The following is a 20536-nucleotide window of genomic DNA, read 5'->3' on the forward strand; positions in this document are numbered from 1 at the left end:
ACACACATACACACACGCCTGCACCCCTGCTTAGCCTGGGAAACAAGAGTACTTTGTAGCCTGTGCATTGACATGTCTGCTCGCTCAACCCTATGACCCAGACCTGCACTTCTGTCTTCCCCCAAATCCCTGCCTTTCCCCCTGCTAGGGTCGGCAGCCCTACACTCTTTCTTCCGCTTTGAGGAGAGGTGACCCTCCCCTTCTCCTTCTCCGCAGTCTTCCCCCCTTCAGTCTATAATCCATATCGCTATGTGGATTAACAGCACACAGTGTGTCCCTGGGGATCCTCTCCCTCTTTCTCTCTCCCTGGAAACTTCTTTATATCTGTGTCCTTTCCTCATCGCTCCCCCTTCCCCTGTAAAATCGTCTTTACAAACCACTAGTAAGCCCCGCCAGAGGATTTGCATCCCAAATTCACCCCCAGAGTCAACGCTTACTTTCCCCTTACACACACCTCTACTGGCAGAGCCCACTGTGTTACTCTCCCGATGAAGACATCAGATCAAAGGTGAGGCCGTCGGGGCGGGGATGGAACGCTAAGCGGGTTGCCTGGCTCACAAAGAGAAGATGAGCCCCTGACCCCCCTGCCCTGCTGACCCCCTCGTCCCGCCAGGAGAGGGACACACCGGGGGCCTTAATCCAGATTAGGAGTAGATTATGGGCCCCTCTAACAATGGAATCCCTGGTTTCACTGAGAGAGAAGAGCTAAAACTCCGTCTTTCAGCTGCAGGAAAACATCCGCCTTCCCCTGCGTCCCTGACACATTTGCTTTTAATGCCAGAAGTGGACATTTATGTGAAGAAATGATTTAGGAGCACGGCCTTAGTGGTTATTTAACTTCCCCGCTGTAGGAATGTTGAGGAATGACCCATAAACAATGCAATTACATCACCATAGTATTGTGACGCATACACATTTAAAATATTAGAAGGACAAATGAGAATAATTTTTTTCACAAATTGCTTCATTCTTATCTGAGTTGAGTTAAATGCAGATCATTTGTCGTAAGAAATGTAAAGCAAGCAGTAGCTTCATTTCGGGTTTCACTTTAATTAAAGTTATATGGTGCTCTTATGCTTTAACATGAGTTTGACTTGTTGACCTCCTCAGAGCGCCCTGGCATCCTCGTCCCGGTTCGGGCACTACTATGACGTCTCCAAGACGATGGAGCCAGAAATTCGCCAGGCAGCCAAGTGCCACTGCTTTTACCTTCCAGAACATCCCACCCAGTCATCAGCCACACGCAGGTAAAAGGACAAGACATCAGTCACAGAACGCATGGAAACCAATGAGACACCAGCTGCGGAACACAGGCGCACAAACACGACATCATCCACAAAAATACAGTTTCACAAATTAGACATCTTCAACAGAACACAGGTAGGCCAACATGCCATTGTTCACAGAATGCAGGTAAACCCACAATGCAGACAGACTAGCATCATTTAAAGAGCACAGGCTTTACAAGCCTCTGCAACCAGCATTAGAGAAAAGTCAACCTGGGAGGAAGGAACTGGCTTCCTAGTGTTATGTCGAGCGTTTTTGAAATACTCATTTATAAGAATTGAATAAACTCTAGGGCTAACGCAATATTGTTTTCATTATGAATTCATCTTTTTACATTTCTGGATCAATTGTTTTTTCTATAAAATGTCAGAAATAGTTTAATATTTTTTGTAGATAAGCTCATCGATCAATTAACAGTTTTAACTCTCATAAAGTACAGTATACAGTCTTAGTTTTCTATAATAGTTGCCACGTTTAATTTAATTGCTTAAAATCTATAAAATATGAATCATTACTGCTCAATCCAAGCATCCACAATTTTAATGATATCATTTATTTGAATCTTTAATAAAACTGTATTTTTACCGATAAAAATCAGTTAAAAGGCAGCTGGCTTCATCCTCTCTTCTAAGTAGCTTTGCCATTGGCCTAAGACATCCAGCCTCTTGGAAAGGTTGTGTATGTCTATTCAAATAAGGGGTTGTTTGCTCAGCGTCTGTTTGATTTCTCCTGCGTTGAGTGTATTTAGGGTTCAAAGGTCACACAGGCTCTTTACTCAGAGAGTGCTGTTGAACAAACAAGGGCACGCGAAGGCACACTCACACACTGGGTAAATACAGCAATCTGGAGCACAGAGGATGTGGAGGAGTCTCCATCGAATGCCTCTTCCTTTATCTCGGCAAACAGACTGTTTAACTGAGCACCCACGCAAACACATAACATGTTGTGGATATTCAGTTTAAAGGATATATTTTCACTCGCGTGACAGCATTCGCATATCAGCTCAGAACGTAAGAATGCCTCACGATAGGAGAGAAACGAAACAATAAAATATCTTCTCCGCTGATGTTTGCAGCGTTGTGGTGCGTAAGAGTGACATGGTGGAACTGTCTCAATGGCTTAGAGATCTTACAGACATTTTGACAGCAGGAAACTACACCTGCACCACACCATTATGCCCACTGCCCCGCCCCAATACTGATAAATGGGCACGCACACACACACACACACACACACTGAGCATATTACACGCGCACATGTACCACACAAACTCCGAAGCGGGCGACTCCCCCTTGCACGTGTCCACAGCCCCATGTTGATACCCTAGCTGTTAAATTGCTCCGTTTCACTTGAAGGCATAATTGGCACAAATTGCTCTCTAGGTGATACAGATCCTGTTGTTTAAGACCAAGCATCCCCCTTCTCTCCTCCTTTCTTCCCTTGCTGAAAGAGGAACACCGAGATAAAGAAGCGTCCCTGTGTATGATCTTAATTAGCTGACGCACTAGCCCCTGTAGCTCAGCACCTAGACCTTTTGCTACCTGAATGACGGGTGCTCAGTAGGGGCAGCTAGAACACAATGGCTGCCAGCACAATGGCTGCCAACCAGAGGCGAGCTCCTGCTCAACTGCATGTCAAACCATCCCAGCCCCCCCCCCCCCCCCCCTACCTCAGAGCAGGGGCATGGGCAGAGAGGCCAAGGAGGGTAGGTGTCCCCAGCTCTATCATTAGCCCCAGCGGGGTCAGGAGGCATCATTGTTGGGCTGAATAACTGAAATAGAGTACATGGATGTACTTGGCGCAAGTGTAATCAACACGAGTATGTGTTACTGTTCTTTATGCAGGGCTATCGGTGTGTGACCAATCTATGTGGATCAGCTTTTGTCGCCTGCAGGTGAAATTGACAAGTGACATAGCAGCCCACTGTGACTCGCCACAGAGCGGTCATTACAATGATGGGGTGTTCTTAAGTTGAGGGACTTGTGGTAAAATGATGGGGTTAACATTCCTATTGGCCATCCTCGATGCACATGATGGTCTCAGCAGTAACCCGTCCCTTGACTGTTGCTCAATGTTGCTCCGATGGTGCCGGATGCCCCTTGTCAATAGTGCACATCTTACCCCTGATTAAACTCCAAAATGCTGTTCCTTATTAATTTTAGATATCAGCCCATTAATTCCCCCCCCCCCCCCTCCTGCTCACTTACCGTCGTTGTTGTGTGTCTGCTTGTGCATAAGCACGTCTCATCTGTCTGTTGGTCTGTCTGTCTCGGCACAATCAGATCCTCGGGGAGCTGACGGAGAACCAGTCATGTTGTAATTTAATCAACCAAATAAATTAATTGGATCTCTTTGTATGGATCATCTGTCTGCTCCAGTGGCTCCGGAAAAGCACAGTCAGGAGAAACATGCTGCAGTCTTGGAAGGATTAAGCTACCGTGGGGAAAGGCTCGGCCCGGTTTTATCGAAAATGGTTTCGATTACATGTTACACGTCCTGAGTAACCCCTTTGTGCTCTCTTTCTGGTGTTCCTCTCCACTCTGTCCACTCTCTCCTCTGTCCGGTGCTCTTTTCAGTGCCACGCTTGAGTCCTACTCTGCGCTGCTGAAGTCACTTCAAGAGGTCATAAACAGGGAGGGCTTTGATGTCGCAGCCCCGATGGTAAGAAATGAATGAACTGCCGTTTCACCAAAACACTCTTTCCTGTTCTTAAATCACACTTTTTATCAGGTCCTTCTTTTATTTGTGGATTTGGTTTTGGCGCTCTGATAAATAGATTATTGGTTTATTGCAATCGGCGTGCAATGAGCTGCCACTCGTAGTGATTCAACACAGGTGTACATACTTTTTCCTTTCAATCACTAAATGTTTTTCAAGGTGAGTTCTTTGATTTCCAGCTGCTGGCATGTGTTTGTGTTACAAATGCCTGCTTGTAACTAATTTCGATGAGCCCTGACAGACGATTGGGCGTTTAAATAATTATGAGTGATGACCAGAGGAGCTCTTCTGTCACATTTCAGCCTCCTCTTCTCTTGAGTCTGTCTCCCTCTCTGTCACCTGCTCTGGTTGGCCTCAGCTGTGTGTCTTACCTTTGACATACATCTTTTTAATAATCACCAGTGCCCCACAGAATGCCTGAAACGTCCATGGCCCCGTCTGTTTCCCACAAGACAGACTTCAAACTGTGATTTGCCTGTACAAATATAAATACAGTATGAGGGTGTGTGTGTGTGTGTGTGTGTGTGAGCCTACTCGCCTCCCACGCCTTATTCACCTACTTTCTGTGAACCCTCTGCTCGTCACCTGGAGCCACCTCTCCCCCAACCCCCCCCATCACTCCCACACAGGATTTACCTCCAGCACCCCCCACCCTCCCTCCCCGAGCGCTGTCACTCACAGCAGATTAACTGCTGACATCATTAAAGCAGTGCGGCCGCCTGACATGCGGTTGGCACAGTCCAGGAATGCAGACCGGCACTGAGCAACATGGGCACTGGCACAAGAATGCCCAGTATGGGTGATAGTCAGTGTGTGTGTGTGCGTTTGTATGTTTATTTGTTAATCTAACCGTCGTGGACTGGTAACAAGATGCAGATTTCATATGAACTGCGTTTTTTGCAAATATCAGATTAGAAGAAGGCGCCATCTCCTTGACCATATGTTTTGGAGTCGTTGGCGATGTCTGTGACCGGAGTGGCAGCAGGACTGTGAGTCTCGACAGAGATTGGCTTGTGATGAGGTTGTGGTCCCAGGCTGGCTATAGTCTATACGGCTGGCCTCTGGTCCTTGGCTAGACTCAACTGGCACTGTTCCCTGATTATTTCTATAGGCTAAACTATAGGAGTTAAGTTTGGCCTCTCCTGATGCCACAGCAACAGTCGTGTTACCGCAGACCCCCCCCCGCTGGGCTGCAGACATAGAAATAGAATTCTAATTCTGTGGCCCCCAAGACCTTTGGTGGCAAAGCGTGTTACACAAAGAAAGGGCATATCTAATAAGGACAAAGGCACACATACACAACAGTAAGTATAGTAAGGTATAGAGAAGCAGTACTGATGTTGAATGCTGTAAGGAAGATGAATGTGGAGCTCGGTGTGAGAGTCCTCCGTTGGGAAACTATGAGCCGACTGTGACAAACTCCCAGAAACAATGCGTGTTTATTTTCCTTAGATGCCTGTGATTCTGATCCAGGTCCAAACCAAGCTCAGGTCATACCGTTGGGAGAGGAAGGGATGGAGATTTCGGGAGGGTTGAGATAAAAGAGGGGGAGGGTTAAAGAGTGAAGAGGATTGGGGAAAAAAGGAAGAAGTGAGCAGATTTTTAGACCAGAGCTTTGTTAATCACTCTTGGCTCTCTCCTCAGTAATCAGAAGTCATCCTGAAGAAAACCCCAAGTAGAAGGCAACTGTAGTAAAGGTTAAAAACCTCTCACAGTTTGGACAGGCGCCTCTATTCTCTCAGTTTACGTGATATATGTATCCCACCACTATTTGAACCACTTCTTCTGTCTTGGTGAGAGTGGGTTGCTGTTGATCTCTTGTGGTGGGGTGGGTGTTTTTAAGGGAAGGCACTACTCCACCCTTTACCCAGGCCCCCTTGGCGGCAGAGCATCACTGTTGTGCCAAGAATGTGCTGGGGTTTTCTGGGAGGCGGCCATATTGGAAGCCTGTCTGACAGGTCCATTGTGCGTGTGTCAGATGGCCTCTGTGATTGGGCAGTTGTGTCCAGTCACCTTTGGGCACTGTGTTCCGATCGTCTGTGCTGGTGAGCAGACTGTCCAGTCGCCCTCTCCCAGAGTTTGGGAATACGACCCGAAACAGCACCGTTCCAAAATATCTGTTCAATTAAATTCAGTTTATTTTATATAGCCCAATATCACAAATTATGAATTTGCCTTAGTGGGCTTTACAATCTGTACACATACGACATCCCTGTCCCAGGACCTCACATCAGATCAGGAAAAACTCCCAAAACGTATTCTTAAGTTGTAATAACCATGTGTGTTCACTTCTGTGGAGAATGTCATATTTGTATATTTTTAATATTCCCGAACCCTTCTTTTTGCTCGTTCTTTCCCACAGTCAAAGTCGCGTAACATCCTGCGAATTGGGCTCCACTCTCTTGGCTCGGCTCTGTGGGGCGATGACCTGAGTTGCCACGACAACCCTAGAAATGGCCACGCCCTCACTACCTTTCTCTATGGACTGCGTGCTTTGCTGAGGTCATCGCTATCCGTTGCAGTAGTCACTGTGCCGTCACATCTCATCCAGGTAAGACAACTTTGGACACACGAAAACAACTCGGCACGGCTCATAAGCATCAGCATGTACTTGTGATTACATTTATCTGATTCGGAACTTTACCTTAATATTTGACTTTATTCCCTCATTCTCTTTGCTCCTGGTGTCCTACCCCACTTTCCTTTAATTGCCACCAGAGGGATAAACAACGTGCTAAAGTTGAATCAACTTCAGTTTACAAACAAGAGACAGTTAGGATTTTTTGTGTGCGTGGGTTGATGTTTGGCCCATGTGCTTTTTCTTTGTCTTGTTCATAAATGGGGAACAGAGTTTGAAGTCTTTTGTCGTGGGGCCTCCTCTTGACCCTGTGGTCCAGTGTCATCCTGGTATGACTCAGGCCTCCTGCGCGGGGGCCTCTTCCTCACGCACCGCTCCCCCAACCGACCCAGCCGAGTGCACACTTCATTCAAAAGCCCCTGAGTTTGTTTGTTTGGGCTTTTAATGACTGGAAGCTGTACACAAGGCGAGTGTGTGCCTGTGAATGTATTTTTATTTCTTGACACAAAATATATCCCTCCTCGTAGTTGTGTGTATCTCTGGCTGTGTTTGTGTGTTTGTGTGTTTGGGTGGGTGGGGGAGGGGGTGGGGGGGTATGAGTCCGCGTGCATGCGTCTGTGTACAGTCTGGCCTCTCAGTGTGAAGGTGGAGTCATCTGCTGAGGCATATGGCAAACCACAGCCCTCCCCCAGACGGTCGACCATAGACGCACCAGAAAACCATCTGAGACTTTCTGCTCAAATGTTTTATCCGGCCTCCACTTAAGACACCCTGCGTTCCGTATAGTGCCCATTCATAACAACATGGAAGCCGCATTGTGTCTGATGCTTGACACAAAGATTTAGGTTGACGCTTCACTTTCTGAACAGCTGTGTTGCCACAACATGCTCTGGCTCCACGCCGATACGCTCGGTGCACAGCGGCCTTGGCCTAGTCAGAAAAGGTAAAGTGGCTAACTAGCAGATGTCAGCTGTGGTGGGAGCGGTCCCCCTGTCCCTCTCTGGCCTGGCCTCCAAACCCTTAATCTGTCCCCCTTCTTCCACCCTGGGGAGTGAAGTGAATGAGCGAGGGAAGAAGAGGAGAGGGGGACATTTTGGACTGAATCAGGTGTTGGATGACGAAGCCAACATGGAGGTAATGAGAGGCTGTTAAAGATGGGCATCAAGGAAAGGACCTTGTGATTAGTTTAACCACACTTGGTGTAAAAGGAGAAGATTATAATTGATCAGCTGAGGTCACCAAGGTGTTCGGGCTGCTCATTATAAGTTAATGTCAGTGTGCATGGTACGGTATGAATTGATACGTTTGCAGAGCTTCTTTCTGCCAGTGTCTTTGCTAAGACCTTTGGACCACTCTAGACCAGGAGCAGGGCGAGCTGGCCGAGACCACACTGGACTCTCTATCCATTATTAAGCAGCTTGGGAAGTTGAGCAACTCACTGAAAGCCTCCTCAAAGCAGCCCAGTGCCACAGTCCATCTGAAACATTCATTAGGCTTGTCCTTGCCTGGTCCTCCTCCATCATACTATCTCCTGCCATCATCCCCACCAGTTAACACACACAAACACAAAATACACTAAAAATGCATCCATACACACCTCACCTGCTGCTCAGGCTAAGTGGTGTCCTGACCTATGCAAATATGTATCCAGGTAGTTGTTTAGTACTGTGGGGCGACATAACCTGCAGGTTCGTCTTAATAACCAGCAATTTCCGCAGAAATTGACCATACATTTTCAAATGACCTTTACATTGGGTCATTTAGATTTAATCAAGCAACTAATAATTATTTCCATTATCAATTAATCTGCTGATTATTTTCTTAATTACTCATTTAGTTTATGAAACAGCGCTGACAACTTCCCAGGGCCATACGTAATGCCAACAGTCCAAAACGTAAAGAAATTTAATTTATAAATATACATACAACAAAGAAAAGCAGCAAATCCTCTCGTATGTAAAGTGAGCTGATGAATACTGTCATCAAATGTTTTATATTTCTGAGCAGTTTTCATTATTTGTGAAATAACAAAATTGTGTGTTTATTTGAGATTTTAAAATGAAGATTGATTTTGAAGACGCGTGTGGTCCAGGCTAGGTTGCTAAAGTAAGAGGGTAGGAAGTGGGGAAGCCACCCCACTTTAGGCCCGTAGCTCTTCCTGTGACTTGTCAGTGATGGTCAGCTGAGGCTCAGGGTGTCCAGAGGATTTATACTGATGGAATCGGAACTAATTGAGCCGGAAAAGACTTGAACTGCAGAACTGATGTGACTCTTGCTTTAGTCCCTTATCAATTCTAAATAAGATTTTAAAAAGATGTAACCTCCTAAAAGTCAAGGAGCACTTGCATGCCTTGATGACGCACTATATTATAAGTGAATAATTATAACGGCCGAGACAAATTAGCACCCAAAGTTTGGGCGGATCCTCTCTCGTACCCGCACTATAGGCCGTACAGTGCTATAAGTGTTTTGAATAATTTGTCGAAGCCAAACTCTTAGGTTGGCTTTATTGAGACATGTGAGAGACCTCAGATACCCTGTAAGTGCTGGCGGTCCTGACTGGTGGGGATAGGCATACTTTAAAAGTAGGACAAAAATGAAAAGGAAGAAGAAAGAGTGGGGAAAAGACATGAAGGCATGAAAACTGCATTAGGCGGTGGCAGCCAACACAGAGAGAAGGATGTGAATGATTCAAGAGGCAAAGGGATTCATAATGCAGGACTCCCTCTTTCCCTCCATCCCAGTGTCCCTCTCCCCCCCCCCATCTCTCTTTACCCTCTGCCTCTACCCTTTTGTATATTATTCCTTCATTCTTGCTACTGTATTTCGTCCCCGTGACGTGTCTTCTTTGTTGTCAAGTCACTGACCTCACCAGTAGGGGGAGCTCTCCCCATCAAGCCTCTGCCACTTTCTCCCACTTCCCCTCCCTCCTCCCCTGCCTTGTGCAGGTTTGAGTGTGTGTGCACCAACTGTGAACTTTTTTGTAAAAATTGTTGTTTGATGAAGTAAAGATAATTTCAGTGTGTTATCGATTCCCAGGCCACTTTTGTATATGTGTGCGTGATGCAAGGATGTGTGTGTCCATGTTCCTGCCCCGACATCACCTGTGTGACCCCTATCAGGGCTCTTGCCCCTCTACACCTCATCACCCTCACCTCAGACCTGGCCACGGGACGTGATGACCTAATTTAATTGCAACACTGATGGCCCGTCAGGTGGCTTTTAATTACCTGCTCATGTTTCTCTCTGTGTGTGTGTCTCTCTCTCTCTCTCCCTCCCTCTCTCGACCCTACAGGACAGAGCTCTCATGGGCAGCATAACCAGGCTATGTGACAACGCCATAGCCCTGGAATCATTCAAAGGCTCCGAGAGAGAGACCAACCCACTCTACAAAGATTACCATGGTAAGAACGCACACACACTCGCTGATCTTTCTGTCCCTTTCCATCAAATACACACACATAGACACAAGCAGTGCATTAAGGCTGGGCTGTGGATGGAGGCAGGGCAGCCCCCTTGCAGGCCAGGCTGTCAGTGCGTGTTAGTGTGCTGCTGCTCAATCAGACGTGCTCCTCAGTAGACAGGCCGGGGGGGATTCAGCTGCCACGCTGTACCCCCTCTCCCTCGCACCCTCGCCCCCCCCCCCCCCCTACAGCAGAGCCTCTCTCCCTCTCGCCTCGCCCCCTCTCCATCCCCAGTCCCATGCCCCTGAGGCTCTGGAGCAGAGTAGACCAACACTGGGGAATCGATATTCTCACCATCACTCTCTCTTCCTCTCTGCCTGCATCTCTCCATCCCTCACTCAATGTCTCCATGGCCAGCATGCTCTGCTAATAAATGGAGGGCAAGGCTTTCTAGTAGGAAAGAGGACACTGGTATGGGACGATTTGAGAGATGGAAACGAGGAGAGGAAGGGGGCAACGTAGTTTGTCTCTGCTTTCTCGGCCCTCACCATCACTTTTGTCTTTATGGTTTTACCATGTCTTCTTTTTTCCCCGTTTGCTTCCCTCTCTTTTATTGCACTCTTTGCGCATAAAGGTCAGTTTAAGCGAGTGGAGTATTTTTAGCCGTGCCTCTCGAACTCTCCGACTCACTCTTGCGCTTTTCCTTTCATTTCCCCCCCTCCCTCCCATCCTCGGGTTAGACAGCCCCGGTTGTGACAGATGAAGGGATGAGGAATAAAAAACATTCAATGGCGGATTTTTGTTTCATCCAACAGCATGTGTTAATTAGATAACACATCCCATAATGATCACATTTCTCTGCCCTGTGAAGGCAGGTGGTATGTACATCCTTTCAACATACGCACGCGGCAGTGCATCACTTTGAAAACTAATGTTATAGTACACAAATGTGGTTTGGTATTTGCAATTAAAACTATTTTAATTTCTTGTTCAAGAATATATTTGCCATCTGTTTAACCAGCCAGAGAAATTATGGTTAGGTTATGAAATACATTTCTGTGCATGATTGTTTTGATGTGTGTTCATGAGTGCAAACGCATCTGGTGCGAGTGTGTGAGTGCGTGCGGATGCGTGTGCGTGCGTGTTTGCGGCAGCAGTTCAGGGCTGCTCAAAGCATGCTGGGAAGCCTGTCACTGCAAATCAGGCGAGGGGAAATCACCCAAGTGCACAGAGGAGAGGACCCACCATCCCCCACTTTCTCTGTCTGTCTCCCTTTCTCCATTACTCCCTCCATCTCTTCTTCTTCTCTCTCTCACGCTCATTTAAACATACCCACTTCGACAGTACTTTCCAGTTTTATGAAAATGTAACTTTGTGGTAACAGGAAAAGAGAAACAAAGGGTAAAATAATAGCTTCCCTCTCTGCTCTGCATGAATCCCTGGCTTGTATGTGCGCTGTCTGTCCCTCATTGCTCTAATGTGTCCTTTAATTGGCTTATTTGAGTTTACAGTACAGCCATGCTCCAGCCTGGAGAAATAAGATGAGAGTAGGAATGGAGACATTAACATGTTTATAGATATCAGATAACGTGTATTTTTTTGGGAGGTTGTCTATCAGTGATAGATTTTATCTCACTACAATACTACCATGTTTCTGGTTTCTGGTCAGCAGAGTTCACGAAATATAACTAAGATGCAGACGTCTGATAAACACAGTTTGTCAATGACTGTCCTAATACATTTAATAAATGCACTCAAGTAGACAAGTGCAGTTAACTTCAAATCAAATATGGAAAAAGTTAAAAAACATTTTTGCGCAACATTTTCTCAAAAAACGTCAGATCCTAGCAACTTGGAAAACAACTTTATGACGCTAATTGGAAATAACATTTCGGAGGTATCAAAAATAGAAACCGCGCACAGACGTTATTGGAAATGTACAAATATTAGGATGTTATTAGAAGTTGTCCTATTAGAGAGAAATTGCCTGTCATGTGTAAAGTAACAAACAAATCCTCCATGTATGAAATCTGCGTAAGAAAACTTTAGATGTTGAAAAGAAATGACCCTGATCCTCTGTTGGTTGCACTGTTTTCAAAATGAAGCTTTTGTCCAGGTTGTTTTTGTCATTGTCACAGTGTAACTTAAAATATGTACATTGGAGATATGCACACTGGGATATCTTGCTTGTACTTTGACTCCAGTTTTGATGCACTGTTCAGCCCAGGTAAATCTAATCTGCTTCTCTCTGTCCTCCACAGGTCTGATGCATGTACGTCAAATACCTCACCTGAACTGCCTGGCGAGTAAACTCCCTGACCACAAAGACCTGGCCTTTAAGCTCAAGAGAAAACAGTTCACTATTGAGGTACGTTGTCAAGCTTTCTCAGCATATACAAAACATACTGTTAAAGTTTCTACCCTCTTATCAGAATCAGATTTTTTGAATGTGGTTTTATTCCTCTCATGTGTTTTGGTAACTTTCCATGTAACCACTAACCTAAAACAAGAGCTGAATTTAGAGGAGTCCTTATTTATTGAGAAAGCCATGACATTTGTTCCCATTCATCATGTTTGTGGCAGCGCTGACTTTAAGTGCTGATGATAATGAGAAGTCTCTCACGTTGGTTCTGCCAGCCTGTTTCTACTATCGGGTGTCAAAATCAAAGGTGACGCTATAGTGACTGTTGTTGCCACACTTACGCCAGAGGCAACGGAGTGAGAAAAAAAATTTATATATATATATATATTCATGAATATGCAATTGAAAAATACTGGAGGAGTTTTAAGTTACATTTTTATAAAACACATTTTTATAAACTAAAGGAGTATGAAGTAATAATCAGTCAAGATATTAATGCTCGGACATGTCCCCAGCCACCCGTGACCAACATAAATAAAGCAACCGTAACAAACATGGTTGCTCTATCAGAAACATTCTAAGCCACAAAAGCTCTCAAGGGAACACGCTATGCACGGTAGGTGCTGCTGACTTCTGTCTGGCAGGTCGCTGTTCATTCATTCATCTTCAACCGCCGTGACCCGCTGAGAAAGAGGAGCAGTAGACAGTTCACTTCATACTGGAGCCAATAAACGCATTGGAATGGCAGTATGATCAATAGGGGGTTTTATTTCGAAATAAAATGCCGGGCCAACAACTACTCCGGACAGATGCAAGGCCAGAAAATGACACAATTTTACATAATGGTTCATATCAGTCCAAAAATAATCATTCATATTTTGACCACAAAACACTTAGCGAGAGTCCTACAAACACTGCTGGCATGATGAGACATGCAGAGGTAGAGTATCCCTGTTAAAAAGGTGAATAAGTAAATCACTACTCACAGGATCAAACTAGTGAGTTTTGCACTGAGCCTTTAATTATGAAGCAGTTTATTCGCCACATTTACAATGTACACAGAAATGTAATATGGACGCCTTATAAACAAAGTCTTTCACTCACCAATTCAAAACTCACTTCAAGAGAAAAGACGCACAGCGTTTGGTCCTTAGGTGGACTCGGGTGTTAAAATCCTGTTGCTGCTCCAAAAATAATCACAAAATAACACTTGAGAAAATAGAGCTATCAACTAGTGGTGCACTCTCTTAATGTCACTGCTCAGCACTCGAGATGATGGTGCAGGTCTCATTTGTAACTTCGCTTTAGTCGTGCCGTATACTCTTCTCTGCTGGTTCATCTGCTCCATCCTGAGTTGAAGTGGCCAATCTTTCAATTTTAGCGTCATATTTGAGGTCTCCTGACTGAACAACAGCACTGCTGAGTCCAGCTGCATCAATGACAGCTGATGGGCTTCCTGTTGCCTCTCTGAGGGCTGAACCCCCTGAGAAGAAGGTGGTCGATGGTGCTTAGGTAAAATGTAAACACCCATAACACCCATAACACCCCTGGCAGAGCACATGGCCGTTTGGATAGCGTTCCTTCATCATGGTCTGTATGCATTTTGAGGGTCCACGTTTTCGACAAAGTTTAATATGGGTCACCCGGCACCTCAACTCGCTGCTCACTTCCCTGTGTGTGTGTGTGTGAACTGTCACTGTGGGTAGCTATGTTTGCTTTGCCGGTATAGAGTGTCCAGGGCGTGTAAACGCAGCACAGGATTGTACGGCCTTTTCATTTCTTCATGACGTTTGATGCAGGATTTCTTATCCTCTTTCTCTTCGTGTCAGAGGGACGCATTCATTTAGCATGTGTCACATCATCAGTCTCACTCAGGGCAATCAATCTGTCACGGAACTACCACTCAAGAGACAAATTAAAGAGCCCTCCTCTTGGCTCCGGCTCATGATTGGTCCTCATTACATTATCATTACCTTATCGCACCCTCTGGTCCCTGGCTCTTAGCGAGTCCTATTGTCTCAGGCAGGAGGTGAGGGGGGAGGAGAGAAATGCCCACCCACCCAAACCTCCTCCACATCCTGCGGTCAAGCCCTTCTCTTTTTCTGCCACCCCTCACCCTCCTCCTAGCCCTTTCTCCGGGCCGGCATTGGCCCGCTCCCCCCTCCTTTCTCTGACCCCCCTGAATAGGCTACTCCAGCATAGATTTATATGTTCCGTAAAAGTCAAGGTGGTTATCCTCAATGGTCTTTTAATTAGGCCTCTGTATTGGGCAGGGCAAGGGACAGAGGCCTGGAGCATCCCTGTAGCTCTGTGGGGCCAGGACACTGTGTCATATATCCCAGCAGCACGTTGTAAAGTCCACGCTTTGTATGCCGTCCTTGTTTAAGGAGCTTTATTGGAGTTTTTGGGTTGAATGGTAACCATACTCTTCTATTGCCTTCATACACTTAAAATCATGAGATCCAAAAAAGGGTTCAACATTTTAAAATGTCTGTGGTATTTGACACAAGACCACACCTCAAATGAACTGTCAATCACGATCCTTGGCCATCGCACATTTGTATGTGTCAGGGAATTTCCCAGAGAACATTGCAGCGTATCACCAGTCATGCATGAAATCAATCGTAACAGACATTGTATTACGCCTTTATGTTCTATTGTTGGGTTTTCTGGCACTTTGTTTTGCTGTCATTAATTAGGACATCACCTGAGATGGAGATGTCACAAAGGTAAGAGTGTGTGTTGATTCTGCGTTCTTCGTTGCAGACTCTGGTTAATATCAGTAAACCTGCGTATAACCTTTGCTCAGCGTATACTTTGTGTGACCTGTTGGTCAGCTGCCTCGTCGGGCCACCGATTGACACGCGAGATGGTGATTGGATTCTCAGCACAGTGTCTGATATGTGACAGCTCACACCGTCCCTGCTCATCACCTCATTGACTCAAACTACAGGACTCCTCTGCCTGGGGCCACATATTACAGCATTCTCTTACCAAGTGCTGTGCTCACAGTCTGTTTTCTCCCACGCATCTATTGTGCTGGTGATAGATCACTACTCCCGCTGCTCTACATTGCTTTCTACTTTTGTGACTCCAGTTCTATATTTTCACTCTTCACTCTTATGGTTTACCCATTTGGATTAATATGCGACGGAGGGTTGTTGACTGACAGGTTATTGACAGCGCTAGCTTCTCACCAGCCGGGTCGGGCAGACACATGTCACCCCGGCTGCGCTCGGAGTCATGCTGGTAACTAATTTTCTAACCGTTGGATGACTCACACGTCGGTCACAGAGCGCCTCAGGGACACCGGCGCTCAGGTTTTTTCAATAGAAACATGTTTTTGTGTTCAAGTATAATTCATAATTAATTTTTATAATTTCATAATATAGCTTATATTTATTCGCTGCCACCCACTTAGAACCATCGTCAAAGTTCTTTTGGTTCCTTGATAAGGTTACCGTGAAGACGGTTGACGTTCGCAAGAGTTCAAACTGCGGTTGATGAGTAGTCATTAGCCATGACGCCTGAAGCCTGAATTAACCCATGGCCCTGTCTGAGCAGGTAGGGGAGTGTTAGGTGTTTAGACCAGATTAACACATACCCAAACATCGCCTTCCCCCACACGCATATTGACATTTATGCAATGACACACAAGCACATACTTTTTAAGAAACGCACGCACGACGGTGACACGCAATGTGTGTGTGAGAATGTTCTCACTCACTCGTATGAAGCCGTGACAGGCTTCTTTCACGACTCTTTCACAATGCGAGATGCTTTGAGGACGAAGCTCTAAAGAATGCAGATGGTACGCAATTACATTCTCCTTACCTTTGTCTGACCCTTTAAACTGACAGGCTGTGTGCCTGTGGGGTTCTTGGGGTGCCAGAGGCAGGTCGTGGGGTCAAATACAGTATAAGATGGGGATTTGTGTCAAATGAGTCTGCTCCTAGACAGACGAGAGGTGTCTCTCACTGCCTCCGTCACTCGGATGGCTATGTCTCCTGTGTGCAGGTATTTGCTAAACGTTGTCGTCTTGAGAACTTTAAGTTTTATTTTAATGCTTTTTTTTTTATGTTGTAATTTGTAAGTCTCCATTGGGGAGAGTCCGTTTTGTTTTCGGAAAGCTTTCAGCAAAAAAGTGGAACTTGGCTCAACTTCGTTGGCCAATCGAATAAGTAAGAACACCATCTTGGCAAGCTACTTTAGAACATGAACAATGTATTAAAACGTTACATTAAATTAAATTGCAGAGAAAAAAGACAAAATAATTGCCATTGCGAGTCGTAAAAAGGAGAGTATTAGAAACTGCTGTGCGGTGCATCTGATAGGCTTTGAAACTCATCTTCTGCCCAGGTTAGACTTCATGAATTGTATGTCATCACCTCACTACTACCCGAAACATCACATGCCCATAAACACAGCTCCCGGGCTATTTTTTAATGCAGGCTTTGGTCTCAACATCCAAAATAGAAAACAAACACAGATGCCTCATGTCAGCCAGAGTCCGCCGAAAATGCGAATTTAATGGATATGATGCTACGTTGAAAATGCACTATTTTTTTTTACTTTCAGAAGACCAACGCTACGGTCATACAAACATCTCAGATTATCCAATGACCTTCCATCCTATATGACGTGCATTTGACATTAGCCAGCGAGCATAGGGTATAGTTTGAGTGGGAGCAATGAGGGAGCAGAGAAAAGGAGGATGAAGAGGGTGATGGTGCTGAGTAAGAAGTAATAAGACTTAAAGAGAAGGGGAAGCCGAACTAAAAGAGTCCGAGGCAGGTGTATGGAGTAGGTTAATGTTTCTTGGCATGCCCTCAAAACGTCTTTAAGACAACGCCTGTGTCTGCTCCCCGTTGAAGCCTGTGGGTGCCGAGGGAAGAGTGTTAATGGACCTATGTGAGGAGCAGAGCGAAGGCTCGGAGAGGAAGGGGAGGCATAAACGGAGAGGAGCAGTTAAGTGATTCACAGGTCAGGTCTAATTAAAATGAGGGCTTTTCCTCAGAGGCACCAAGCCGTCTTATTGAGGGTAAAAATAAAAAGGGAGGGAAAGAAAGAATTGTATAATGCAAAATGAGTTAGACAGAGACCCAGTCCTCAGGGCCTGTTTGGGTATTTGTTTGTATTTCATGCCCGGTCGTATATCTGCTTCCCCAAGTCTTAAATAATACCCGGTATTGAAGATCAAAGAAAAGAACTCGTATGGAGAAAAAACTGAACTGGGTCATTTAATATTTACTTCCATTAGCGGATCACAATGACTATTTGCAAACTGAGTAAACTAAATGCAAACAATAGGCTTATTGGATGTCCTGAACCTATTAGTAGAATGCAAAAAAGCTGATGTTCTATATCCATCTGCCATGGGAATCACAATCAGATGGGAATGGACCTTTTGGAATAATATTCCAATTGAATAATTTATACTTCCTCCCTTGGTGCACACCAGCCTCTGTCGCAATTTGGAATGAGGTGTGCTTATGGATTTGTGCATGTATGAGAAAGAGAGGCGGAGAGCCTGGCGAAGGCCAGTCGGTGGCACGCGATCCGACCCCTCAGCCCAACAATATTCACAACATACACCAGATTTTCATTTATTATTTAACAGGGATTTGATCTATTCTGCAAATGTGCATGTGTGTGTGTGTGTGTTTGAGAAGGCCCGGCTTGTAAGGTCTCTGTGCTGAGTCTTACTTTGCCAAATGCGTATAAAGGTTCCACTGAGTTTTATGTCTGGAAATGCAAATGTATCAGTGGCAAAGAGGCTCTATTGTGTCGACGATGCGCTCGTCTTGACAAGGTCAAGGTTCAGAAATTATAACGACAATAGCTGAATAAGTCGTTAAGGATTTAGTTATTTTTCATCCTCAAATGGCGAGGGGGGAAAAACGCCGTTGTGTTTGCAGTCGTCGAGTCAAAGTGCAACCAGAGGATATCTGGGGCTTTGCCGATCGTACTGCCCTCTATAGTTTATCAACGCAACGCCGAAACGTTTCTCACAAACGTGAAGTATTAAAGGAAAACCAAACGGGGCATGTGGGCTCCTCCTGCCAGACGGAGTAAGAGTGTGCTCTGCCTAGACTTGCCCTGGAAGTGAAGCCGCTTCATGGTCCACGCACCACTCGGCCCCCATCAGACCGGACCGGCCACATTGGACTCAGAACTGATTAGAGTCGCCCTCGTTGTCTTCAGCTCCCATTAGAGGGAGAAAGGAGGAAAAAGGCTGTAACTTTCCTGCCACCCCACATCCATGGGGTCTTGTGGCACTATAGGGTATGTGTACGTGTGTTCAGAAAGGGTTCCTATTAGCATAATGGTCGTGACTGGGGAACCGTTGCCCCCCGTGGTGCTTATAAATTGGGTCTTCAGCGTATCCTTGGCTTCTGAATCATTTTATTGCTATCTCCTAATTTTGCCTTAGGTTCATGTACTTTCCTCTTTAAAAACAACAACACCTTATTTACAAGACGGATTCACTTTAAAGCCTTTTATTTCTCACATTCAAGGATCATTCCTTGCTTGTTTTTGTTGGTTGGATGTGTAAACATAATACTAAGACTTGTTTGTGAATAGAAGTTAGTAATCCTATGATGCAGCAACCACAATGTACCTCGAGTGTTTCATTTAACGGACATTAAATAATCAGTCACTCTGCATATTAGACGACACAGAATAGGGCATGAGCATTTGTAATCATGCATATGTTTTCAAAAAGCTAGATGTTCAGTGCTATAAACAATATCTAATCTAAAATGGCACTGGAACCTTTTAACATCATTGCTGAAACTTGAATAAATGGCGGCAAAAGGCAGAAGTTGTCCTGTTTTTAGATGACGGTGTCCTTTTAAACCAGCCGAAATGAAAAAGTCCCCCTCACTGCTGTTAGTCCACAGAGAAAGTTCAAATTGCCACAATGAGCACCAACAGCTCCACGGTCGGAGTGGTTCAAAGGTGGAATGTTGATCCGGAGCAGGAGCATCCAACTCAGGAAAGGCTCTCTGCTTGGGTCCTAAAAATAACTTTCCCACACTCGGTGCTCAATGTCCTCGGGGGGGTCAGGAGGAGGAGTGTGTGTACGCATTTCTCTGTGTGTCCGCTCGGTGTTTATGTCCGTCATGCCGCTGTGATCAAAGCACATTGGAAAACACGCAAATGGTAAATGGACTGTACGGCGCTTTTCTTGTCTCCCGGACACTCGAAGCCCTTTCTCTCACACCACCTGTCATCATTCACCCGTTCACACGCTGATGCTGCCACCTGCCCATCAGGACTGACGAACATTCATGACGAGTGGACCCGGGGATTGAATGCTCAACCACTGCGCCACCCCCACAAATAATGTGTCTGAACAAGATGATGTGTGCACACATTTTTTGGGGGGGATTGTTTTCCAAAAAATGTCCTAATTGGTGAAATGTCTTCTGCCTATCCACCATTTGAAAACAAATTGGGTGTGTTGATCCTCTTTCTCCCTTTTCATCTCTGTGCACTGCATAAAGGCATTTTGTTTCAGCGGATCGAGGGAGGTACTTAACCCCTGCTACTGGGAATATGGTCGTATTTAAAAAGGATTCACCCAACAGTCAACACAGAGTTGTTTAAAGTGGTGTCGGCCATTGAGAGAAGTCGGCCGGCCGCTGAATGCAGTCGTGCTCATGTATTTTATGAGGGTCCTTTTCCTTCAGAGTTCACAGGTGGCTATTGAAAGGCTCGGCCAAATGATGGAGGATAGTTAGCACCCACATAGAGCCCTGAATAGACTTTAATTACACTCAGCCGAGGAGTCAGAGGGCCGTTTGAAGGACGCAAGTTAGAGGGCAAGTAGATGGCGCTTTATCGAATAGTTTGCAACCCCATCCGAGAATTCAGGCGCATGTTTGAGTCGGTGGTCTTGCGTTTACGCAGCAAAAATAGAACAATTTATTTTTGGATGTTTGTCAATGTGTGTGTTTGTGTGTGTGTGTGTGTGTGCTACCTAACACACGTATGTGAAGGTGGGGGAGGCGCTGGGTGGGAGAATACTCCAGTGTGTGGCTTAACCAAACTTTCCTTTTGTCCCGAACAATGATGAGTGATGATGAGTGACAGGGGTGTTAGGAGTGGGATCTGGGGAACAGAATGCTCCTAAGCAGCGCTCACACAAACCCACACAGAAGGCAGCAAAAGGTCAAATCT

The 20536-nt window shown here is 45.5% G+C and overlaps 1 protein-coding gene across 1 annotated transcript in view; it reads left to right on the plus strand.

Annotated features, from left to right (window-relative positions):
- Window positions 1-20536, plus strand: part of elp4 (elongator acetyltransferase complex subunit 4) — a 51386-nt gene that overhangs the window by 7986 nt on the left and 22864 nt on the right. The window contains exons 5-9 of the mRNA XM_056413101.1: window positions 1111-1247; window positions 3864-3948; window positions 6368-6556; window positions 9879-9987; window positions 12249-12355. Coding sequence (XP_056269076.1) covers window positions 1111-1247; window positions 3864-3948; window positions 6368-6556; window positions 9879-9987; window positions 12249-12355 — 627 coding nt within the window. The remainder of the gene's footprint in view (window positions 1-1110; window positions 1248-3863; window positions 3949-6367; window positions 6557-9878; window positions 9988-12248; window positions 12356-20536) is intronic.

Source organism: Pseudoliparis swirei, chromosome 4 (genome assembly GCF_029220125.1).
Source record: "Pseudoliparis swirei isolate HS2019 ecotype Mariana Trench chromosome 4, NWPU_hadal_v1, whole genome shotgun sequence".
In the NCBI taxonomy this organism is placed as follows: Eukaryota; Metazoa; Chordata; class Actinopteri; order Perciformes; family Liparidae; genus Pseudoliparis; species Pseudoliparis swirei.